General features: G+C 42.6%; 1 protein-coding gene across 2 annotated transcripts; it reads left to right on the top strand.

The window, feature by feature from the left end:
- The first annotated feature begins 476 nt into the window (after positions 1-476).
- LOC109633433 (beta-1,4-galactosyltransferase 3) lies at positions 477-17,154 on the top strand. Of its 2 annotated transcripts, none has more exons than XM_020093285.2 (7): positions 477-653; positions 7,714-9,030; positions 10,888-11,123; positions 11,933-12,120; positions 12,225-12,347; positions 12,551-12,655; positions 12,765-17,154. In XM_020093285.2, the coding sequence occupies exons 2-7, from the start codon at positions 8,757-8,759 to the stop codon at positions 13,009-13,011; spliced, it is 1,173 nt and encodes a 390-aa protein (XP_019948844.2). In that variant the 5' UTR covers positions 477-653; positions 7,714-8,756; the 3' UTR covers positions 13,012-17,154. The 2 variants fall into 2 exon arrangements, with proteins under 2 accessions (XP_019948844.2, XP_019948845.2); XM_020093286.2 differs by lacking the exon at positions 477-653 and adding an exon at positions 812-1,074.
- The last annotated feature ends 545 nt before the right edge of the window (positions 17,155-17,699 follow it).

Genomic DNA, 17,699 nt, shown 5'->3' with positions numbered 1-17,699 from the left:
TGAGCTCTCAAGTGACATATAAGTACACAACATATAAAGTACTCAAGTGACATACTGTGTAAGCACTCAACATATTAGTATACACACAGTACAGGGAATGCGGTTTATGCTTGTAACTGGGATAATGTAAAACTGAGTGAGCAGTTCAAATACTTAATGGCTGATGTGCAGAATGTATTAATGTAATGTACATGTTATATTAATCATAGTAAATGACGATGATGATGAAATCACCACAAAAAGTGATTGTTTTACATGTGAAAGGGTTTAATGACAGTCTGTGCCTTAATGTGTTGGTTGTGTTTATAATATCTGACCTTTACTTTTTATACTTTTTTTTTTTTTTTTTACCAGTAATTAAATACTTCCACTTAACATTGGACACTTCTACTGCAAAGTACCAGTATCACCCAGCCTCAGTACTTGTGATTACAGCTGTTTCCAGGTGTTGTCGTGAACCATCCTCCCCTCGTGTTTCAGCTCCTTGAAGGGGAGGAGGGGAGGAGGGGTGAGCCGCCGCTCTCACTCCCTCTCCGCCGCTAGTCGCGTCAACTTCCAGACCCGTGTGGCCGACAGAGGAACCGCGGCGTGTCGGGGGACCTCCGACCGTGAACAGCCGGCTCAACAACCCGGGAACACACCCAACCTCTCCGGTAAGGATGAAACGACCCCGCGTGCTGCGAACACCGCCCCGGATAAACGGCACCAAAACAGCATGTGTGTGTGTGTGTGCGGCTCGTGGCTAGCTAGCCAAGCTAACCCACTCGAGTCAGTTAACCCGCAGCGGCTAGCTCGGCTCGGCTTCCCCGTCACAGCTGGGGGCGAGAGTCGGGTGTAGTTGTGAGGCCGGGAGTGGTGGGGGAGAGAGAGAGAGAGAGAGCAGCGCGTGTGTGTGTCCGTGTCCGGGGGCTTCAGGCTTCAAAGTGTGGCCGGTCACCTCCTGCTTGTTTTGGGGTTAACGCACCAGCCGTCGACCGAGCGACCCTGCGGCGAGAGGGGACGGTTGCGTCCGCGAGCGTCGGGAAGGAAACGCGCGAGCAAAGTTGACTCTCACGTCGATTCACCCGGACACTGGTGAGTTACCAGTCTGACACACAAGTGGACGTGTGGCGCCGCCATTATCTCAGCTGACCGAGAACCAGCTCAAAGTTTCGTAGCACCCCCCCCCCACACACACACACAGGCGTTTGCGCAACTTTTCGCTAACACCCCCCCTCCCACACACACACACACACACACACACACACACACCTTTGAGAGTTTGCATGAAACAAACCGGTTCTCTCGTGTTTGGTTTAAAAACAACACACAACCGGGACACGATGCAACTTTTCCCGTGAGTTCAGCCGCAGCTGGGATCTGTGAGGAACCCGGTTTGTTGGTAGCTATCTACCGAATAACGGGGGGGTGGGGGGGCTTCACTGTTAGCACATCAGGGTTGGTCGTCGCCATTGTTGGTTTCTCAGCCTCGTAGTGTTTCTTCATGTACACAGTCCTCGAGCGGAACAAAAGGCTCAGCATGGCCGCCCCCTCCCCCTCTCAGCTGTCTGACAGATAAGACCTGAGGCTGGATCAGTGCAAGGTGCAAACTCTGCTCCCACTCCTGACAATCTGCACCTGAACGAGAAACAACAGGATGTTCTGGTGACGGTCATGAGGATGAAACTCCCACAAACCTTCTTTACTTGGGGGGAACTCCAACCACTTGTTCTCACATACACATGAATGGATTGATGTGTACTTCATTGATGCCAGATTGAGAAATGATTGCAGCACATCAAGGGCTCTGAGAGAAGTAGCAATAAAACGGTTAGGCATGATTGAATATCACAACAGATGGGGAGAGGAACAAAGTGTGCCAGGCCGGCGTTTTTGTTCTTGCGTGAGTTGTGATGTTACGAGAAGAAAGTCGTATTTGAGAAGTAGGTCGAAGTATTACTTGAAGGAAGTCTTAATATTGACGTCAGGGAGAGATGATTTTCCTCCACGTCCGTGTGATTCTTCGCTCCGAATAGACACAGTCACAACACGATCTTTTAATAATAATGTGGTGCTGATGAGCCAAAAGATTAAGTATTTAGTGGAACTTACTCTGAAGTAAAACTTGTCAAGATGCTACACATTCCTCATTTGAACTCAAGCAACACACTGATCATCTTATATTCCCCTCTAAAATGACATGTAATCTAAAATCATGACTGTATACTTGTACTTATATGACTTTATTCTGGCAGTCTCAGATTGTTCCCCTTTAAGTGCCCCTGCTACTCTCTATATCATATTAACACTGATAGGCTTTCATTTATTATTTGAACTCAGACTCCAAATAAGCAAAGGAAACAGACCTCTATGAAAAGAGATGTGAAAGCAGGTATGTCGGCCCAAAACCATAACTTCTAAGTTAGCAGTGTAAACCACTGTATAACCTTTCCGTTTGGCTTTCTCTTCCCTAGTTGTTCAGTAAAAAGTTTCCCTTTCCAATTCACAATAAAGAACAAGAATATAATAGAATAAGGTGGGAACATGTTGTAAAAAATAAAATGTGAATACAAAACCTACAAATTAATTACCCTCCAAACCATGACAGCGTATCAGGGCCATGTTAAGGAACAGAATAGTGTCATGATAGATACCAAAATACTTTATTGTTCCCATGGGGAACTTAGCTTACAGCATCGCGACAGGACATTTCAACAAAATAAAACGTAAAAAAAAACATTTAGTTCTGTATCATAAAAGAAGGTGAGAGGAACAAAATGAGCGAGGCGGCACCAGGTTAGCTGGGACAGCCTTTGTATACTTGTGTAACTTGTGAAATTGAACGGAAAAAAGATGATGACTGATAGATTGGTTTTGATAATACAGTCCTGTGGAAGAGCACTATTCTCAATGTCAATTTTTTATCCATTATCATCTTACACATTACTGCATTAGATGAGTTCATTGTCAGTCTTTTGTATATTATTCTTCTTTCTTCTGGATTAGATATTCCCATGGAATAACTGTAGAGCCACCGTAGCCCTGGTATCAGTTATTATGCCTCCATGTCGATGTCAGCTGTTGCTGGAGGCATAATATGTTTGGGTTGTGATGAGTGAGTGAACACCTTGAGGAAAGTTTTTTTCAAGTTTGGCACAAACGCTTAAACTCAAGGATGACGTGATTCGATTTGGTCAAAGGTCACAAAGGTGGTGATTGGATGTCTTTGTGTTATCTTGTTTGAATACTCTAAACTCAGCTATTTTATCCAACTTGTTGCTCCAGTTATGTTGTGGTTTTATGGTCACATGGGAGATTGCTTGTCTCCATGGTTGTCATTGCTATGTTTGATTGGATAGGGGACTGGACTTTCCCTGAAGGCTTGGTTACAGCATGAGCACTACACTGTGTAAACTGTATGAGCAACCGAAGGCAGAGGGATGATAAGAGAAAGTCGAAGGAAGGCAGAGGATGATGGTGTATATTTTTTTTATGCTTCCCCTGTCCTCAGCAGTTGGTCCCAGTGGATTTGGACTCGAGGGAACAGCTATAGAGACGTGTACCAGCTGCACCCGCGATTAATAGCCAGGGCTCAGGATGGGTTGCCATGACGAGGACACTGGCACGCGTTGTTATGCAGATACCTCTTTTCTCCTGGCATGTTTGCACATTATTCCATTGCCCGGTCTTGCTTGGTTAGTGGTTGAGACAAAAGGACTGCTTGCGTATACAGAATCTGAATAACATTTTACTTTGTGTAAAGAATATTACCTTCGGTCTGTTTTTGGTCTAGTTTTCCACGTGTCTCTAAGTTTTTGGTGTTGCATAAGAGTGATTTGCAGTCTGCTGCTGACCACATCTGTCCACATCAGTTTCAGCTCTACATGTTGTATTAAGCACCAGCTCCTAATCCTGTTGAGATACTTAATTATATTACACTCACAGGTCTTGACTTCTGGTTTTGAGGAATGACATAGACCAGTTGTGGAATCACCGTCCCTGTCTATGGGTCAGGGAAGGATCTAATGCGTTTCGTTGCTGATCCAGGAATTTTGATTTATCACTTTCTTTAACATTGTGAGACAGGGTGTCCTTTTGACATTTTCACTGATTTTTCAAGGAATTAGTCATGGATCTTGACTTTTTTTTTTGACTATTTACTGCATCTTGATTGAATTTAAAGGGACTGTTGGGCCTTGGTGGAGATATGTGCTCTACTGAGTGCCACTCTGGTTTATTCTGTAAAATGGAAGTTTTCTTTGGGCTAGTGGTTGGGCTATGATCTCTACAGATCTGAACAGTTGCCGGTGCCAAAGGGGACCTAGGCCGAGGTCAAATCTCATGAGGAAATGTGTCATTGCTGTTACTCAAGACTTTGTGGCATTATACGCAATGAGAAAATCGGCCCCTCCAATACCACACACCACCAACAGAAAGAGGTAGATTTTACAGGAAGGTCTGAAGAGAACAGGGTCATCCTCAATAGGCTGGCCTATATTGAAGTGATGACACATTAAGACAGATGTGAAAGCTTCATCCTTTAATGCAGAGCCCTGCTATCTGCTACAATGAGGTTAAGAGGTCGACGTCTTTACCAGACAACTTAGACAGCCCTGGTTTTGTTGCAAGCTTTTATACCTTTTTTTTTAAACTCTCTTGGTAAAAAACAATCCTTGCCTCACAATTCTACATCACACATTTTAAAAGGAAAAGGTAACACTGGTTTAATCTCATTAACAATGCCTTGCCTCCAAGGAATTTAAATATCAATTCTCATTACTGTTGTACACAAAAGCTTTTGATTCCCTCTTCTTCCAAACAGCTTTGAACTCAGCTGTGGCCATTTTTTGATATGAAAATACACTCGAGCTGGAGTCTCCACTTTGTACTCTGCTTATTTGATGTGAACCAGCTGTTCCTGGAATTTCTGGCTCAGATAACTACCAACTGCAAAGATACCAACAACAGGCGATGAAAGACTGTTGCTGTTAAAAAACATTATGATTTGTATGTTGGTGCAGCTGATCATTTCCAGTGCAGGCTGCCTGGACAATTGGAGAGACATAGAAAGGGAATAAGAAGGGAGGAAAAATAGAAGTGGTGGTGGGGCCAGTGTAGAGTTTGGAATGTCTAAACCTCCTCAGTGGATGAACCCCACTGTGATTAGGTCTGGCTCTCGTTCTCTTCCTCTGAGACGGCTGTAGCTGTCGATGGGCTGTGCATGAGTCCCTTTAGGATTTGAACAGCAGTGCTGAGGGTAAAACATATTCCCCAGATGATGGTCTAAATATATAACTCCTATACCCCCATCCCCTTTTATTTCCTTGCTTGCTCTTTATTATAGCCCCCATGCTGTCCCTCTTGGCTCCTCTTGCATTCATTCATGTGTGTGAAAGCATGCATGTGGACATACCATATACAGTATATGTAATATTAATGCCCCATGGGCAGAAAAGAAAGTGTCCCATTTGTCAGCTGTTATGTGCCATCACTGTTTAAAACAGAGTGAAATAAAATAACAGGAGAGTGGGGAGGGGGTGCTGGGCACATGGTCACGAATGTCTGTCTTTGCTGTGCTGGAGTTTGTTACATCACGCCAAACCTGCCTCTCTACATTCTAAATGTGGAGAGCAAAGATATCCGTGCAGGAGAGAATAAAGTCAAAAACACAGCATAACCCGAATACAGGCTGCATTCCATCTCCCCCTCCAGCTCCTCTCAGTTCACTTTGTCCTTCTGTCTCTTCAGTTCACCCCTCAGCCTGTTAGCTAACACCGGAAGATTTGTCTCGATCTAGTCACTGGGTCTCCTTTTATATGCGTGTTAAGTCAGGGCCTGCGCGTTAGTGAAAGAGGTTCCTTCCCCCAAGTTCTTTCACTGTACAAGCCAGCTTTATCACAATGTGGCACTCAAGCATTAAAATAACCAGACTTGTCTTCTTCCCTTTGTAAAGACGTTTGTATATCTCATTACAGATAAATGAAATAGAGGAGACAATGACATGGGTTTCAAAGAGGTTTCATGGGGGGGGGGGCGTTGTTTCCTTGTGCATGATGGTTAGTCATCAAACTCGAAGTCCACAGTGATCTTATCGGGCCATGTTCCGCCCTTTAAAACTTTTGAGGTTTTATCGTTTATATTAATCCAGCGAGCCTGGAAATCATAAATGTGTTTAATAATTACTTTGAAAACGCTTGGTGTTGTCCCAGTTTTTGTGCTCAGGACGGATCACATCACTGAGTGGTGGAGCTGAACTTCCTGTCTGTAAGATTAATCAGAGTCTTTATTGCATGATCTCTATAAACCATATCCATAATCTACAGGGTTATTATAGGGGCCAGGCAAAGTGAGAGGGTCAATCCCCCATCTGCTCACAGTTCCACGTGCAGATGAAAATCATCTGCAGAGGCTTTCCTCTCCCTTTTGATCCACATATCTCCCGAGAGAAAAACCTTTTATTATCCTTGCATTGGAAATCCTTGCAGTCGGCTGTCAAAGCAGTTTGCATACATGGATAAACACTTAAGTTCTGCGAGCAGTTGTCAGATGTCATTAGTGCATCTGTGTCGTTGATCTAGAAGGCTGTATGTTTCGGTAAATATAACTCAACATAAAGAGAAGGCAGCCATTCATATACATATCTTTTCCGCAAGCATTCAATTGGACTGGGGCTTAACTGTATATATATCTATATATAGATATATATAAAAACATATATTTCTGTGTGTGTATACCATTTCTTGCAACAGATTTAAAACACCACTAACCTATTTTTACCACCTACACAAGAATCATGTCAAACCATACATAGAGAATCTACAGATGAGAACCACAAGTATAGTACAGTTAAGTGCTCAGAAAAAACCCCAGACTCAGACGTTACAAGAGGCTTTTGCTGGTGGCACACCATATGGCAAAGAATCATAAAAACGGAAAGAGGTAAGGCTGCCGTTAGGATTTACATCTGCAAAGACACAGCTCCCGTTTACATGTCTAGAAGTGAAATTATTTCAACCATGCAGGATGTGAGATTCTTCTTTCATTCAGTGCCATAGACATAAGCAAGCTTTGAAATTAAAGCTAAAATGTAAATTAATAACAGTATGTGAGAGGTTGACAGCTGCTCTACTTGTTTTAAACATTTTTTTCTGTCTCTTGCAGTCTCTCTCTCTCTCTCTCTCTCTCTCTCTCTCTCTCTCGTAGTATTTAGAGGGATTAGGATTAGTGGTCGGAGGAAGGCTACTTTAACAAGTACTAATTGATTTGCAGCTAAGAACGTGTTGGATGCTGCAGTAGACAGCACCAGAGCCGTGGCAGGGGTTTTGTAAGGTCGGCAGAGACACAACATTGCGTCAGAGCAGAGAAGAGCCATTGAGATTATTGAGAGTTTTTGTTATTGTTAGAATTAGAAAGTTGCAGTGTGGTGCATGAATTCCCGTCTGCTGTCCACCGTGTGCAGCAGGCCTCTCTTTGGGGAGGCATCTGCACTGGAGCCCACGCTGGGCCTGATTAGTCGAGGCCATCCAACTGTACTGTTGACTCTTCAAATAAACAAACACACTCCATTCTGTGCTGCACAGCCTGTGCTGCACACAATTAGTTATTGTTTGCATGTGAAAAACATTCTGCTGTAAGTTCAAAATTGCTGATGTCAACAGTTTGAATCAAAGAGTTTCAGTGAATGTAACTGTCCCTCCTCCTCTTCTGTTTTTTATTTTTTTTTTCTTCTATCAGATCCGGAGCGATTGGTCCAGTTCCTGTCCATCCTCGGTGTCTAGTGGCTGTCGGCCCTGTGAGCTGCGAGAGGGCTCTCAGAGCTGCAGATTGCATCATTATGGAACAATAGCAGTGGAAACATCTCCCTCCGCCACCTCCCCCCATTTCTTTTTCTCTCAGCCTGCCTTTCCTCTGGAACCCTCCCCCTAGCAAATACAGAGTCACCCACCCACATGCAACCATCTGACCGCTCCTCCCACGCTGGTCATGGTCCACTCCCCCTCGTCTCTCTAGTCAGTCAAGGCAGTGAGTCAGTGGAAGCAGTGTAATCCTCTGTGAAGTAAAGGGCCTGTACGGTTGCATATGCTGGCTTTTGTCATGGCGGTTGTTGTTGTTGCAGAGGCCTCCCTCAGAGGAGAACATGAGGGAGAACAGGAGGCAGCGTAAAGCTCACAAAGGGAGGAAGAGAAAGCAAAGGAGTGAGTGAGTGAGAGACTCTGACATTGCCATTTATTTGAGCAGAGGAGCATGAGCTTCACAGGCCAACGGATGGGATTCAGTGGTGGTGACACTACATGATGAGGGACTGGCATTACTCTCCCACATCAGCCACAAGTTGGACCAACAATCAACTTTGGAGATATTTGCCACATACAATTTTAATATTTTAATATTTTGGAATACTTTTTATTTTCCATTTCCTTGGTGGTCTCCTTCCATTGCCGCCCACCAAAAGTGCCTTTTTGTGTTACCTTTGTCTATTTTTTTTTACTCATCTGACTTCATTATTAGATTTCATAATTTCACAGATCGTTGGTAATAACTTTACATTCAGTAATCATTAAACACGTTGCCATATTCTAGAGAAAGTACAGCCACGACACCACCTTCCATCAAATGCACACGTGACAATCATCACCTTACTGAATTTAATCTCTGTGTGGGGCAAGCGCATTGAGCCACAGTGTTAAACCACTGAGAGTCAGGTTACTTAAGGCTGGTGTGACTTTTTACACTGCCTCCCCTGGATCGCTGCTTTTTGACGACGCAGAGCCGTCGCCATGGTCACCATCCAGTCAAAATGGCGCTACATGTTCATGTTCCTGGGCATCCAGCTGGTGGTCATGGCACTGCTGTCCCGGGAGGGATACCAGAAGAGGGTCAACTACTTCATCCGCATCTTTCGCAAGGCCAACACCACTGCTGTGTCAGGCCGCAACCACACTGCACCCGGCATCGTTGGAGGGGATGTATATGCCAACCTCTCCCACTTAGCCAGAAGTAATAGCCATGGAGATGACATGCCTTACTGCCCCAAGATATCCCCTTTGATAGGTGAGTGGTCTCTCTTACTTATAAAGCTATTTTCAGTGTTAATTGGTTACTTCACCAGTTCAGTAGTTAAACATGCAGTTGTATAGGGTCGCCACATTGCCATCGCCACAATTCTACACACTGTACCTTTAAGAAAAGTGCTACTGCTATTCACAGATTTGACATAATAAGACAGTGATGCTAATGGACTCATTTAGTAATCAACAAGACTTTCAAATAAACATTTGTATAAACCTGATCTAATTTCACAATAGTTCCTCTTTAGAGCTCCACAGTATCAGCTGGGCTACATTTCCTTACCTGACATAATATTGTGATATAAACTCTGGCAAACATGGCACGGAGTCTGGCACCATATAAAGACACAGAAAGAGTAGTGTACTGACTAATGCTTGGTTCATGGCATAACAGATCAGGTCACAAGTGGACAGCTCTAAATTAGTCAGTTCCCATCTGGGATTAGAATACGTACCGAATGTGTCCCCTGTGATCTCACTTCCCAAACACACGTTTGCCATTTCAGTTTGCAAAGACCCAATGATGTTGTTTTTAGCCCGTCTGAGTTTACACGTGTCCAAATAAATCACTGTGTGGGGAAACAGAGAAGTGTAAAAAAAAAAACGTTTTGTTCATTGTGAAACTAACGGTCAAATGTGTAGGCGGTCCTTAATCGTAACCCAGGACATATCTGTGCATGCTGATTAAAGAATGTAGTCACACGTGTCTCAGACCACCTCCGGATGTGATCTGAGAGGTGAGCTCTCGGATGTGTCCTCACTGTGTCTCGGGTGCGTCCACTCTTGAACTTTATACATTCTATGCCAGATGTGAACTAATACTTAGAACGGTTCACGGTTGAGCAGATCTCTTATGTTAATACCAGTTCTGAATGGGGATCAATGTGGATGATATGGGGCAACTTAGCATGTGACTACATTATTCTCATATTGATCAAACCATTGTTACATTTTGCAGAGAGACATTAGTTTTTGTTCATTATAACATAGAATGAATGTAAACTTACTAAACCGTTTCTGCGCCGAGTGTTGTGTGTGTTTGAGTATGAAGAATTCATTTGTGGCCTTGGAAACTGCAAAAAAAAACCAAACTCAAAATCTACTCTTGGCTTCCACCCCCCCAGAGCTTTTAACCCCACTTCTTAACCACATTTTTCAACTTAGTTGCTCAATTATCAAATGAGCCATTTTTATTACAACCCAGCAAACGTCATCTGATAATGAAGAAAACGAAATTTGGTTGAAAGTTTTGGGGGGAAGTGGACCGTGTTAAATGTTCATTTGTCTGATCCTTTTCACAAATTTCAGTCAATCTGCATGTTGAAATATTTCTGTGCCTGTGTTGACAAAAACAATAAATGAACAGAATTGAGACCATGGCTGCCACAGTCAAGGCAGCTATTTCAAACACGGACATCGTGTGACACTTGTTCGTACAACTACAGATCAAAAACGGTTCTGTCTCTGTTACTTCAAAAACACTGTGTATATATAGATATAAACACAATGACCTGTCTGTGACAGTCAGTAACACTGGTACATAGAGTAACTAGATCTTTTGAGCTGGGTTTTTATATTTATCTGTACATTATCATCTAAAATTCATTGAAATTGGGTCGTGTTTGAAAGCTATTCCAGTCAGATAAAAATGGATAATGACTATAAAACACTGTGGTTCTCTAATCACACGTACCAGAACTGTTATTGGTACATTTGATAACATATCAAGGATGTCAGGGTCATTGTAAACCATGATGTCATATTCAGATAACAGGCTCCAGATTATTTGCCTTCCCTCTATTTGACCTGGTGATGACAGCAAACTGATTTCTGTTCTCAGGTGGGCCAATCCATGTCAACTTCCCATCAGGGCTCAGTCTAGCAGAGGTAGAGAGGAAAAATCCCCTGGTGGTTAGGGGAGGACGTTACAGGCCACCTGACTGTGAGGCGAGGCATCGAACAGCCATCATCATTCCCCACAGACACAGGGAACATCACCTCAAGTTCCTGCTCTACTACCTACACCCTTTTCTGCAGCGTCAGCAGCTCAACTATGGAATTTACATCATTCATCAGGTAAATATTTCTGAGGGAACATTCAAAGGGTGAATAAGGGAGTTGATGAATGTGTCACTCAGTGCTTTGGTTTATTTGTGTTGTACATTCGTTAGAAACACATGGTGGTGTTTTTATTGTATGTGTTTCATCTACTTCATTTGCTCTGTATGGAGTGTTGTTTTTGTTGGTATTACAGTTGAGGCTAGCTGAAGAGTGCCCCCTTGTGTGCCAATACCAGTAGTACATGTTGAAGTATAAGACGACTCAAGCGGTTCAGAGTGTTTAATCTCCTGAACTTCTTTAACAATAGATGGATGTTTACTCATCAGCTTCTTGCCTCTTACAGCTCAAGAGCAGGATGTGTCACATTTCTGTCTCTGTTTTCATTAAAGCTTAAAATAAACCAGCTGTTTTTTTAAGGATGAGTTGGAGAAATAAAAATAAGATCTGAATAAGATCACATTGGGAGAAATTGGAGACATCACATATGAAGGATGAAGTGCTTTATATAAAAAAATATCATTTAATAATTTCTTGGGTTTAAACGTAGCAGGTCTTTAATTACAGCCCTCGTCTATATTTTTTATGAATGAAAAAGAAAATCCCCCCCCATTTACTCTATCAAGGTGGGCTTGATAAAATGTCAAGCCCACCTTCCTTTATGAGTCAAAGGTTCCCTCACTGTCACAGGCTGAACTGAAGTGCCCAATTGAATATATGCAGCACTTTAAGACAAGTAAGAGGAGCAGTTTTCAGATCTCACCAGACCCACTGTGTCAAACTTTCAAACAGGTATTTGACACTAAATGTGTATGTTCGCTCCGCAGGCTGGAAACTACACGTTTAACAGAGCCAAGCTGATGAATGTTGGTTTACGGGAGGCCATGAGGGAGGAAGACTGGGACTGTCTCTTCTTTCACGACGTAGACCTCATTCCAGAGGACGATCGCAACACATATGTCTGTGATAGCAACCCGAAGCACTCGGCCATCGCCATGGACAAGTTCGGCTACAAGTGCGTTCCATTGAAGGGTTCACAGACGGACCTTTACCACATTGTGTGCTGCACTTATATTTGAAAGACCAATCTGAGCTTTTGTGATCTCTAATCGTCTACAGGCTTCCATACAAGATGTACTTTGGAGGAGTGTCCGCTCTGACACCACTGCATTACCTCAAAATGAATGGTTTTCCCAACAACTACTGGGGCTGGGGTGGAGAGGACGATGATATCGGAGTCAGGTAAGAATAGTTTCTGCCAGAGGCTCTTTTAGGAATTACTTTTTACAGATCACTCCTATGACATTAATCCTAATCCACATTCAAGCTATTTTTCACGTCTATAAATATATAAATACTGCTGATGACATTATTTAGAAAAATGTTCCTACTCAAACAGCTGTTAGACTGTGTGAAAGACTGACCTTTGTGTCTCATGTTCTCAGGGTGTCTCTGGCCGGGATGTACATCAGTCGTCCATCAGTGAAAGTCGGCCGTTACAAGATGATTAAGCACAAGCTGGACAAAGGAAATGGTGTGAACCCAAAAAGGTGCGTACAAATTTGATCTAATTTGTTGCATGAAGAATAATTTTTCTTTAGATTGGATAAAGCGTTGAGGTTAAGAGAGTGAACTCTGCTCCATGTTCTCCATTTAAAGGTTCAACATGCTGGCCAAGACACGTCAGACCTGGAAGTTGGACGGGATGAACACAGTTGAATATGAAGTCATTTCACGGCAATACTTCCCCCTCTACACAAACATCACGGTCAACATCGGCACTGAGAACGGTTTACATCCACTTCCTCCAGTATCATCCGTTGCTGCCAAAGCTGCGGGGAAACCTGCTGCTAAAGTGCCAGCCGAAGTCAAAGAGAAAGAGCACCCCTTCGTAAAAGACAGCTAGTCGTGCTTCACTTTGCCATTACTTCAGGAGGATAATCCTGCCAGCACACGCTGTAGGATGGTGGCTTTTCTTCTCAGTGGCCTGAAGCCTTTTGCTCATTTCAAGCCTTTTCCTCTGTTTGTGGAGAATAGACATGATTCTGTCTGCAGACAGTCAGCCAGTCCTTTAAGTGATAATTAGACCTGGGGCCGTATTCACAAACATTATATTTTCAGAAAGCTCCTAACTTAGTCAGAACATTTCTAGCAAGGACTCCAACCTTGGAGTGATTTTACGAAACGTTTCAAAGCAACTAAGAGACAAAGCAGGGACAGAAACTTTGACCTCAGTGAGGAGGTGTGTTTGACCCTGGCGCCAGGTGCTGCTGTCTTTTATAAGGTGTGATCAACAGATATAAAACTGAAATATGGACACTAACAATACAAGACAATGGAGGAATCATAGATTTTAGTCTCCATCAAGACATAGGTGGTTATAATTATTTTATACTTAATCTCTTGAATAAATAGACTGAGTAGTTTTAAAGTAGCCTACAAGATGTTTAATTACACAGGCCTAACTGCAAAATCATCTGCCCATTGTTTTATTTATTTAGTTAAATGTTCATTGACCATGCTGGTGATTTTAGTATATTATATATTTGATATGAGGGGGGGGGGCTTTTACTGATTCCTGTGATTGTTGACCAGCCTACTGCACAATGGTCGTTGCGTAAACTTAATGTAAACCAGCAAACAAGCAATTGAAGCCAGCGAAGGAAACAGAAAAAACATTTGCACAGCAACCAATATTTATTATCAGCTCCGTTTGTCAACAAATGTAAAATCATTTCAATTTCACAGCTCAAACCAAGAAGCTGATTAACGCCTCACTGCCTCTGGTTGTGCAGCGAGGAGTGTGGAAAGCGGTGGTCGCTATGTTGCTGCAGTATGACTGGAAAGATAAAGAGAAGTAGACTCTGGGTCCGCCAAGTGAAGCCAATGTAGAAGTGCCTAAAATCTTTATTTTCTCAAATGACCAGCAGAGGGTGACTCCACTACTTGTAAAAATAAAAAAGAAGTCAGTTCCTATAGAAGTCTCTGAGAAAACAACTAATTCTCACTTGATTTACGACATCAGTAAACACTAGACGATTGAGTTTCATATTTATTGCACATGGATTCCGTGTAATTGACAGCTGGTACCGTCTAATGGCTGCAAGTGGCAGGTGAAGGTGTGCGTGTGGTGTCTCAGTCAGGCTAGACTGGCTGCAGCCCAAATCTGGATTTCAAATGAACAGCTCACAAACCAATGTGTGACGTCGTGGCAGGTTGCCACTTGTCTAAGAGCAACAGAGTGGATTTATTAAAATACTTTTTAAAAGTCCTCCTCCCACCTCTCGATAGTTTTCACATTAAGAGCTTTCTTATTTGCTAAGATGCTTAGTGAATAACTTTAGACTGAACTTAGAGGAAGTTCTGAGCATCCATCAGAATTCTAAGAGTTTTATTTTGAATATCTCCACTAGGAGCAGCTCTTCGTATCGGGAAGCTTCATGAATACGGCCCCTGGTTTTTTTGAAAAATAAAAACAACAGATTTTTTTTCAACCCTTATGTGACGGCTCTGATGATCGCGTTATATCGCTGGTTTTTCTTCCACGGCAACCACTGCACAGAGAGAAGGCTAAAAGTTGGACTCTATGAGTTTATATATCTACAGCGCTGCGGTCGCTGGTTAAACCTTGCGATGCCTTAGAATCTTGTTTTTGTCTTTTCACTCGTATTTTACATTATCTTAGAATACTGGGTTTAGATGGAGCAGTAGCTGCGATTTCTTGCAGTCACACTCTGCCACAACAGAGTCCGAATTATTTTTTTGTCTCAAAGCCAATGAATATGTGAGTGTGTGTGAAGCTGCTACAGCGAGAACGAAATCTACAATAACTGTTCACATATCTTTATCGCTCTCTGTAGTTTTATCTGGAAACGGTTTCTGACCAGAGATCCCTGTTAGCTCGCTCATCAAAATATAAGCTGAAGCTTTCTGCTGTTGTCAGAGCCACACATGGTTTGGCCTCATGTCATATTCAGTAGAATCACCAGTGTGAATGAGAATGAAGTGAAGTGATGAGGCTCTGATGCCAAGGTACATTTCCTCTGTAGCGTTTATCTCAGCAGCAATGAGTGCATTCAATTCAGCCTTTTCAATGATTATCTTATATTTCAGCATGTCCACTATCTACTTTATTTTTTTGTGTTTTTATTTGTGTGTGTATTTGCCTTTATCATATAGAGCAGATGAGCTTGTGATTCACATCAGAATGGAGTCTATCTGCGTTACCTTCTCACACGTATATACAGTATATATCAGAGTGGCTCGGGTCGCATGTTTTCTGTCGGAACCTGACTGAGCCAGAGGAAAATACTAAAGGAATTGTGTCTTTTGTGTCTGACCCCGACCGGAGTTTTCCCTGATTACAAGCATCAAACATAACCCAGCCAAAGTGACTGAACCCCACACCAATATCATTTCCTTACTCTTACTCCTTATGTAAACGTAACTTCTTCACTCAACAGTAAATTATTGGAGTTTGATTTATGCTCTGGACGTTGACTTCCATATTGATCCAGTGTCTCGTCTCCACAATGTGACTCAGAAAACCATTTGGAGACATTTGCCATGTCCCTTCCCCCTGTGGCCTAATACCGCGTCTGGACTCTTCATCCTCTCCTCCTCCTCCTCCTCCTCTTCCTCTTCCCCCCACTCTGACAGATTTGATTGTCGACAAGAAAAAAACAGTCCCTTTATCCAGCGAGTGTCTGTGCTGACAGGCGGACATGTTGAAACCAAAGACGACTGCACGGAACGCTGTGATGATGGATATAATACTGTGTGTATGTAGGACGCTCCATTTGTTATGATGATTTCTGCAAAGCTGTATTTCTCCAACTTAACGGACCTTTCAACATTTCAAACCTCTTTCAGTTCTGTGTTCAAAAGCCTGTCAAGACCACAAACTATTTAAAGATGGACGTCTTGTGCATCCAGAAGTGACGCCAAAATATCCCAGATGCGAACGCACGCTGACATTGGGGGGGTGGAGCCACGGTATAAAGCTACTGCCAGTAGATGCACTCGATCAATAGTGAGTTAGTCCCAGCTGTCAGTCATGATGTTTCACCCTATTTTACTAATTAGAACCAAACTTATAGGAAAATTAGTGTTTTTAGACACATTTATTGGACGTGTACTTTAATTTTTCCCATCCACGTTCCACTCATTAACATGGAGTACTCGGGGTTTATGACACTGCCGTAATGTTGTTTATCTTTAAATACAGTCCATCATCAAAACAAACCTGCGTGTTTTCCAAAAATGTTCAAACCACAGATGAAAAGAATGTTTGAGGAGAGTTCACGATGAAATGTTCTTTTTGTTAGTATTCTATCATTTTTACCTTCATTGTTTGTCTTTGTGATATTTGCTGAAGCGAATGAGACGACGTCTGAGAACAGTTGCCTGTGATTCTTCTTAAAATAGATGCCCAAATACTTAATAAGCGTTTTTGATATGAACTCATGTTCAACTCCTATGGCCTTAGCGACACACTCTGCACTGGTAGTTCGACACTTGCTCACTGCGCTTTTTTTTAATATATTGAGACTAAATATGCATGACAAAGAAACTATTAGTGAGGATATGAGAATGTATGGGGCATACAGTGATTCATATCAGTGCTCGCCTAGAAAATGTGAAGCATGCTGAAGTGTCCGTTCTGTACCCTGAAACTGTTGTTGTGACTTTATATGTAAACTTCCATTTACTTTGCAGGGTGCCTCTCACTATAACTCAAAATTGGAGAATGAGGAAAAAGGGCATTTTTTAGCAAATGGTGCAAAGGAAGCTTGTGTGTCCAAAGTAACAGTTGTCCATATTTTATGATTTAACACTTGTGTCTATTGTTTTTCTTTTCTAGCTCCTTTATGTTTCATTGATTAAACTCCATTCTGATGTGGATAAGCTCAGCAACATTAGAAATCAGTCACCACAGGGTAGCACTGGTACAACCAAGGGCAATGTGACTTTGTGAACTTTCTGCTCTATATTCTGCACAGTCCAGAGTGGCCTTAAATTCATTAATAAACGGATAATTTCAAACAAATGCTCTTATTTTCGTTTTTAATTGTCAACTCCATGAAGGGGGTTATGTTTTCACTTGTATGTGTATATTGGTTAGTTGGTGTCTTTGTCTGCAAGATTTAGCAAAATGGGCTAAGAAAGCTCTCATAGTAGAGTATTACTTATCATCTTTCAAGTTGCATATTTAAAACGTTTGTCTCCACAAATTCCTCTCATGGTGTTAACACGGCTTAATCCTTCTTCATATTGTACCTGAGGTAAATGAATCTGTTAATATGGGCCTGCCCCTGCTCTCTGTCTCCCCACCCTCACAGCGCTACCTGGAGTTGAGCGTTTTCAGTCGGCTGAGCCCCACACTCAGGTTCACAGGATTGGTTTTGTCCACCACTTTGGTTTCTGGCCAGCCACCACAGGTTCTCTCTTATGTTGGGAACGGGAGGGTGAGGTGAGGGGTGTTCAGCTCCAACATTAACTTCACCACTAGATGTCACCAGCTTAACTTCGTCGACTGTATGCAGCCCAGAGGAGACACACTTCTACTGAACTCTGAAAAGGAAACCACAGCCA

Source organism: Paralichthys olivaceus, chromosome 13, assembly GCF_024713975.1.
Source record: "Paralichthys olivaceus isolate ysfri-2021 chromosome 13, ASM2471397v2, whole genome shotgun sequence".
NCBI lineage: Eukaryota > Metazoa > Chordata > Actinopteri > Pleuronectiformes > Paralichthyidae > Paralichthys > Paralichthys olivaceus.
Note: the sequence above shows the minus strand (reverse complement) of the source record. Positions and strands in the feature narration are given on the sequence as shown.

Excerpts from the sequence above, each read along its gene's own strand:
- LOC109633433 (XM_020093285.2), top strand. The coding sequence starts at position 8,757 with ATGGTCACCATCCAGTCAAAATGGCGCTACATGTTCATGTTCCTGGGC. Across the intron at positions 11,124-11,932 it reads GAATTTACATCATTCATCAG|GCTGGAAACTACACGTTTAA; the intron begins GTAAATATTTCT and ends TTCGCTCCGCAG. Across the intron at positions 12,121-12,224 it reads ATGGACAAGTTCGGCTACAA|GCTTCCATACAAGATGTACT; the intron begins GTGCGTTCCATT and ends AATCGTCTACAG.